This window comes from Acanthaster planci, linkage group LG12 (genome assembly GCF_054643075.1).
Source record: "Acanthaster planci isolate LZ-2023a linkage group LG12, COTS_SCS, whole genome shotgun sequence".
Lineage (NCBI taxonomy): Eukaryota > Metazoa > Echinodermata > Asteroidea > Valvatida > Acanthasteridae > Acanthaster > Acanthaster planci.
The window spans coordinates 14,331,736-14,339,876 of NC_141788.1; the positions used below are offsets into that span (position 1 = coordinate 14,331,736).

Sequence of the window (8,141 nt, forward strand, 5' to 3'; positions counted from 1 at the left end):
AAATTAGTGCACTTTTTCTAAACAAAGGAGCCAGTACGTTCCAGAAAAAACGTTAATACCAATGCACGTGAAAAAATAGGTCTTTATATTTTTTTAATGCAAATTTTCAATTCAGACGTACATTTTTCAGAAGTGGACGGAGTTTAGCTTTCAGTTTAAAATCTACAACAATTGCAAAAAAATGGAAATAGATTACAAAAGTGAGATAACGAATACTCAAATACAAGTAGCAGGTCACTACCATTCATGAGCATCACCAGGGTTTTTCCTGGAGGGGGTTTGGTGCGACAAATGCATTTGTCATGTGACAAATTAAACCTCGATGGGGTCAATTCCAGGTATTCTGAAGCACATTGGTTATTTTCATCCCCTTGCCTCTCCCCACCACCACCACCGCTCCGTCACACCAATGCATCCACTGTACATGAACTAAAGTAATGAACCAGGAACAAGACAATGCAGTCTGCAAAATTATCAACGCCAAATAATTGCAAGAATTCTGTGTGATAAATTCTAATTCTGAAATCACTCATCTGTCAAGATCCATTTCCATTAACAGTGCACAGTTGATTGTTTTCGAAAACCAAAATCATAAGCTGCAAAAATAAACGGTTAAAATCTGTTCTTAAATCAGGAATTCTCAAGCCTGTCATCCAAATTTACACAAATACTTCACACCGTTTGAAAGACGTTCAACTACATGTATAGAAAACTATATAGATTTGTGTTTATCAAATATCTACATATCTGTATTTCACTTATTTACAATTTAATCCCACACTTAACATCAGAACCTACTTTCTAGGTGTAAGAAAGACAAATCCAAACTAAGGCATGTTCACAGACATAAAGATATGACCGTAAAAAAAAGACACTGTAATGTATACTGCTTTTTCAGAGCTTGCCCAAAAATTTTCTGTGCAATTTCAGGTAAAAAGTGCAAGAGTTAAGTTCTCATTCCAAAATCAGCTGCCTCTCTGTTGAAATTACAACTAAACTGAAAGTTTTGGGGGTTTCCATAATTGGAATTAACGGTTCAAACTTACACAAAAACAGAACAGCAGAGGTATATATCCACACGCATACATGATACATACCAAAGTCAGATCCTGTCACTGCATGTAGTTTCTAATTATACTGTGAGACTTTACTGACTGCCTAGGCTCTATTTTAGGTGAAAAAAAAAACAGTCAGTACACTGGGTTTGCATACAAAAATGTTCAGGAAATAACACAATGAATGTTTCCTTTAGATGAACAGTCTGAATTTTCAAAATATACATGTATGTACTGCATTCAACATGGACGGAATTTTAAAATAAAGATGCCGATAAATATTATAAAAACAAGCATAGGCTTGAGTTTTCATTACAGGGAATTAATTCTTTATAAAGTACAACAAAGAAACTTCCAATAAAACCACCTAAGATTTTTTTGGGGCGTGACAGGACTATGTTGTATTTTTTTACTTCACACTTTGGCAGTTAATTCAAAACGTTACGCTGATTTGGATGATTTTCTTAAATAAGTTGAACTGACTGGTTAAAAAGGGCTGGATGGATTTATTCCTGCCACACAGTGATCTATACAGCGTCTTCTGCATCTTGCATGCTTTCCTCTGCGATATTCCGTTGTGGGGGCGTTTTGCTTCTTTGAGCAGTGCCCCGCTGTTTCCCACCACTGCTCATCTGAGACGGAATAGACCTCCTTGAGAACAATGAGTTACTCCGAGACTTGGAACTGGTGTGGGTTCGGCTGGATCCCCTAGTGCTATCAGGAAAAGGACACAGACTACTAAGTTCTTTTAAACGCCAATATGAGTGATTCACTTGCCAAGATGTAGAACACACTGCACACTCCACAAACCTGAGGTCTACAGCTCTGTCTGACCATGACCTTGCATGCTTTGGGTCAAGCATGGATTAAAAGGTCCGAGTGATGAATTTTTCAAAGACACACTTTGTGCGAAACCTCATACTCTTCTTCAATGTACAAAAACTATTTGCCATCTTTCTTTTTTGTTTAAAAACACATTTAAAATAGTCAATGCCTCTCTGGACAACTGAGGGCCCTCTTGCTGTGATGTCACTCGCGGAAGACACTTTTCACTTCTTAGGTTTTTCTGTTCAAAGTATGGACCCATAATGTGCTCATAGAAAGCAATTCCCCAAGAGAGGCTTGCTCATAGGCTTATCGCCATGTACTTAATTTACCAAACAATGAAGACCAAAAAATGTGCACCCACAAAAAAATTCTAGCAGGTTTGTAGACATATCAATGAAACAATGGGGTTCCCTCCCTGGAATGACATCACAGTTTTGCTCATGAATATGAACATTTTCATAAGCCTAAAAAAAAAAGGCTCTGAAACACCTTAAGAAGTAGCAAAACAAATGTTAATCGAAACAAAAGGGTACATCTTGAAGGGTTGTTGGAAGAACGCTGCATTGCATTGACTTAAGACCAATACATCTACCCAAATTGTTCTTAAGATTTCAAGTCAAAGGTGAAGTAATGCAAGTGTCATTGTGGGAGATGGGGAAATGATTAAAGTGTGTGGTAAAGACCGTTGCAACAAACTTGTTGAAAACGTTGTGTATGGGTGCATCCACGGTGCAGGCAATTTTTTTCCAGTCTTTATAAAGTTCATGTACGAATTCACGGACAGGCCTTTAAGATTAAGTACAGAAAACAAAGGGAGTGCGTGGAAGACAAACATTCAGAATTGTTCTTTCTTGGAAGCAAAACGTGACTGTGTGCATTTGTGTGTTTGAGAGTGATGGTGATTGTAGGTTCTGAAACCACTTCAATTCCAACATTCTGCACCCAAAGAGCAAGACAAATCCAATGTTTCTGTGGGAAAAGAGGCCTCAAAAGGACATCACAGTGCACCATTTTTTTTACCTTCCTGAGACTACAAATTTCTTTCACAACAAGGCAAATTCCTGTTTTGACTTCAAATTCATGTATTTTCAAAACATGCTGGCAAAATTCTTAATATCGAAGCGAAAATAGATGAGCGAATGCACTTTGCGATGCCACAAAAGAAATCAACGAAGTCTTGAAGGACATTTTTGGTGTTGTAGAGATAAATAACAAAGTTCCTTTTGGGTCACCTCAGAAGAGTGCTTAACTGTGTACCCAGAGTGCTTATGACATTCATCCCCAAAAGTTCTGTTGACATTTCTGGATGCTGAAGAGCAAATTACCTTTCAAAAATCTCATTTTACCGTTGATACACGTGTCTGCTCACAGACCTGGAAGAACTTTACATTTGAAAAACACAAAATTGTTTTTTATTTGCAGGTTCTAATGATGACATAATAAACCATCTGACTCGTACCTAATTCTTTGATCCCAGTCTACTCCTGGAAATGTTCCTCAGTAGTGACACATATGAGTTACAAATGCACAAGATCTTTGCTCTTTAAGGTATGCAAGTACCACAGTACCAAACTCTTCTTGGTCTAGCAATCAGCTGATACCATTTTAAAAAAGTCTGTAAGCATTTTTCAGAATGCTGTATGACAGTTCAGCCATTCCTATTAGTTGAGAGCCCGTCATGTGGCCAGTTTTAAACAGTTGATAAAGTACTGGCTGGCTGTGCAACACTTCAAGCAGTATGAGCCATGTGCAGCATATCTCCATATAAGGAGATTGTATATGACTGCTTGGGTGAGGAACATACCATAACATGGCTAGAGGGGTGTTTCTGAGTTTCTGATTCATAAGGTATTTCTGCATGGGAATAAATACGTTCTTATCTGGTTTCATGTCTTTGTTCCATGTCTGGTCTTAAACTGTCGTTTCAGATAGGCTCAGGAGAATGGGCACAGACAGCGCCCTCACCTGCAGCTTGGGCATGGACATTACTTTCTTCCATTCTCCAAACACAGATTTACTCCTTTATTACTTCAATGCTTCCATATCTTGGAGAAAATCCTATTTCAACTGGGAAAGCGCTTTACCTGGAAATGCTTCCTGGCCTGCTGGGAATGCCTGCCATCATGTCAGACAAGTCATCAGCATCACGATCATTGATTGAAGACACCAAGTCACTCTGAAATGATAAATCAATTTCACCAATAGATACGTCAACCCACACGACCAAGAATCAGTCAATACAACGTATATTTTAAATTCTTCCAACGCTGTGCATCACCGCAGCACTTCCAACACCAGATGAATGAGTAACTTCAGCAAATGCTAACTCAGAAAAGTCCGAAAACCAATCAATATATAGCACAGACGCAGCTTGGAAATGGTCCGATTGCTCACACACTGAACCTTTATGAAGCAAAGATTGGAAAACTGAATTGAGACTTCATTATAAAAAGGAGTACGTCTTAAAACACACAGGCAAGGAAGCTTAGGCATTGCATTCCATTTTAAACAACAGGGATGACACTGTGAGTGTTTCTCATTCAAATAACTTAGGAAACCACAGAAGTGATACCAAAAGAACATCATACATGCGTAAATACAATTTCCAGCATTTAGAGTTTTCGAGATGATCCCTCACCTCAGCTCGTGAGGGGATTCCTCGCATCCATTCCACCTCACTGTCCCCATCAGCATCTGCGTCTACATCCTCATCCTCGCTCATCTCCTCCAGGATGGGTCGTCTCATCATCCTAGCCTTGTACTGTTGCTGCTGCTTGAGACGAAGGGTGCTCGGATCCAAGTCATGGAGAGAATCGTACATGTCTTCGTAAAATCCGTCATCACCTGCATTATAAACACAAAAACAGAGTCACTATCTGGTATTTAGGATTATCATAACTTTTGTGAGTATCCGATTTTGATATTGGAAGTTATTCCTTTTCACAGACACACAAATAAAACTGTACGCTCAGAGTTGTCCCAGGGCTTGTGAAAAAATAGGCAAGATTACTTGGACTGGACTCGAACCCACGACCTTCCGTTTACTAGTACAGATGTCAATGAACCTGACCACCAAGTTTGCTGGGGTCGGCTGGCCAGAGAGTGAAGTTGATTTGATTTTAAGCATCTAAGGTTTTAAACACTTGTTGAAAGGTTCTGTCTGATTGAAACTGCCCGCTAGGCAACATCTCACCTTCCACACCTCTCTGCTGCAAGACCACAGATTCCCTGGGGTTATATAACCTCTGCACAGTCTCTGTCTGGTCCACTGGACGGGGCTTGTTCATTTTTCCATTCGCGAAAACACCTGCAGGTGGTAAATTGCAAGGTAAACAACTCGTCAATGTTTCTGTAGTAAAGCCAAATATCTGTTCCATGATTAATTCCCAATATGAGAAAACTTACAATTTGTAGATCTTTTGGTCCAAAAAAATCTGATTTTATAAAGCCTCCACCATCCTAAAAGTCAGCATTTTCAATCTACGTTTACCTGAAAAAGATTGACTCACAATTTCACAATTCATCTGTTTACATTGGCAGTACCACCCTTGCTTTGTTCTGAGTCCATCATTCTGTTTTGTTAAGACAAGTTATAATAAATTTTATTCTTACCTAAGGTGAACATCTTTAGAAGCATTCTCCTTTTCATGGGGGTCATAAGGATGAAGTCATATTCCCTCTGTGCCAGTCGCTTCTTGAAAGCCGGCATCAATTTCATGAACTCGTGAGCGGTCTCACGAATGGAGGACTTGACCGACTCAGAGAAGAGAGACACTGGAGAAAGGTGGGTGTGGGCTTCTATCAGCTCATCCAGAAGATCCCATAAGGTGTCGTGGATGGGGTCGTGGAGGTACTCCGCTTCTCGGCAGTAGGCATTGATGATCTGGATCTGACGGGATAGCTCGTGGACAGGACTGAAGAGTGGGCAGGTGGACAGAGCATGCTCCAAGACAATGCGGCCCTTCAAGAGGGCTCTCATGTACTTTTGGGTCTCACCGCTCAACTTGTTCACCTCCCGGCTGGTCATTTCCGGCCAGAGCGGCACCCCTCGGCACAGGAGGCCGTAGTAGCGCAGCAAGACATACACAAACCAGACAACGGTAAACACCGCCCAAAAAGCCCCGACGGCCAGCAGCTCTGAGAAAAGATACTCAGCCTGGAAGAACACAGAGTTGGTGTCAAAGAGGTTCTGCATCAGGCCCATGATGGCCAGGATGAGCATGCAGAGGAAGTTGATCATGATGTAGACATTGAAGGAAGTGATGCGGAATGGACGTCGGATGAGGATGACCAAGAATAGGGGACAAATAGCCACCAGGAAAACTATCATCTGCCACATGGGTAACCAGAGGAGGGCTGCATAGGATGCCAAGAGAACCAGCTTGAATAAGAACATGACCGGCCGGTAGTAGGCCCAGACCAGACGGAAGGAGGAGAAGAGGTGGTATAGCTTGATGGCCCAGATGAAATCCAGACCGTGGGAAAATTCGGTCTCTTTGAGTTGCAGAAACCCTTCATGGCGCTCTGACCGGTTGCTGAATATTTGGGTACGGATCTTCATGATCATCCAAATGGGCAGTATGATGAAAAGTCCCACATAGATTGCCAGCGAGGGAACGACGTAGGCCAGGTGCTCGCCACCTGCACATGGTGTTGCATTGTGGACATCCATGTTGTCGTCTGCATTGCAGTGGAAAAGCTTTGCCATCATTACGCCGATTGGCATAGCCAGGACCTGGCACAGGATGATGTATGCCCTCTGGAGCCTGGCGACCTGCAACAGCAGGTTGTAACGCTTCTGGTAGTTCATTGCAATGTACAGGATGATATATAGAGTGATCGCCACAAAGATGAAGATGGCCCAGCCCAGCGTATACCAGCGGTAGTCGAAACCAATAAGGGCGCTGTCGATAAAATTATTCCTGGCTGAGTTGTAGACTTCGGGGTCATTCATCTTCATGAACTCCCACACGTCAAGGTTAGCGAGGAACAGGAACCGAGTTGGGTAGAGCCAGTTGAAGGGCCAGGGCCACCGCAATGAGATGGCTGCCAAGAGTGCGTAGAACTGGAGGAAATCAAGGACCAGGAAGAGTGCATCATGGAGCACAAGCATTGTCTGACGTTTCTGCCGACGGGAAAATGTGGCCATGTATTCGGCCTCCAGGTCGTCGTCGTAATAGCCCTCCTCCTCCATCATGATGTCTGCTTCGGTCACACCCACGTTGACTCGACGCGCCCTCTGTTTCTGACGGAGCTGAGTGAAGGATTGTCTGGTTCCAGACCCCCTTTGGAGGGGCAACAGGGGATAATCATCATCCCCCTCTTCCATCTGCAACAGATTCTCAGCTGACATGATTGCTGTAACATTCCTTCCTCACATTATGACAAAAACATCTTTCAGGGCCTGAGTCTGCAGATACAAGCAAAATTCAATCACGTCATTGTGCAAATTAAATACTTGCAGTAAGTTTGCACATGTTGGAATCAAATTTTTCCTGGAACAGAAATACTGCCATTTTATTTTAAGTGACATAAGCCTACCATAACGTAGATATAGTCTAGGCCCTACCCCCAGAACTGTGGGGTCCGACATCTGCCCCACTCCCACGAACAAAACATTTCTCAAAGAATTCGCGGGAGCGGGGTGGACCCCACAGTTCTGGGGGTAGACAATTTTTTTTCAATTAATAGTAGATATGGTCATGATGGTGTAAAGAAAGGAAACATGATCATAACCTGCAAATAAAAAATACCACAACCTCGCCAGCAGCTAAAACTTCCGAAAGTTCTAACGTTAGACCTGGTACTAGCCCCACTACTGTGGCACGGACTCTCACTCCCGCTCCATCCTTAGGGAGCGGGATGGAGGGGGAAGTCCGTGCCACAAGTTACCTAGTCTGCTAGTACCAGTGCCACAGTACCAGTTTTTAATACCATGTACATGTACATGTGTATAAACAAACTTTATAGTACATGTAACACGCTTGTAAAATTTTACTTACAACCATGATAACTCTTGATTTATAAACAATAAGCCACAACATGTACTATGCACCCATTCCCAGACTTTACTGCGACTTACGAGTGGGACCTTTCGTCACTCACCCTTATGGTGGACAATCAATTATGCAAATTTCACGAGCATCAATGGCATTGTCATGTTGACCAATGGGCGTCATCCATCACCATGGACACTTGACCTGCCAAAGCAATGTTAAATTACTTGAATTTAAAAAATTATAGATTTGCATATTAATA

General features: G+C 42.1%; 1 protein-coding gene across 4 annotated transcripts; it reads right to left on the reverse strand.

Annotated features, from left to right (window-relative positions):
- Positions 1-76: 76 nt before the first annotated feature.
- LOC110987250 (uncharacterized) lies at positions 77-8,088 on the reverse strand. 4 transcript variants are annotated; one of them, XM_022249824.2, is made up of 6 exons: positions 7,989-8,088; positions 5,496-7,293; positions 5,077-5,190; positions 4,522-4,727; positions 3,968-4,059; positions 77-1,769 (listed from the first exon to the last, which is right to left on the reverse strand). In XM_022249824.2, the coding sequence occupies exons 2-6, from the start codon at positions 7,234-7,236 to the stop codon at positions 1,583-1,585; spliced, it is 2,340 nt and encodes a 779-aa protein (XP_022105516.2). In that variant the 5' UTR covers positions 7,237-7,293; positions 7,989-8,088; the 3' UTR covers positions 77-1,582. The 4 variants fall into 4 exon arrangements, with proteins under 4 accessions (XP_022105516.2, XP_087000692.1, XP_022105514.2 ...); XM_087144566.1 differs by having other exon boundaries at positions 7,966-8,008; XM_022249822.2 differs by having other exon boundaries at positions 7,886-7,998.
- Between the last annotated feature and the right edge of the window lie 53 nt (positions 8,089-8,141).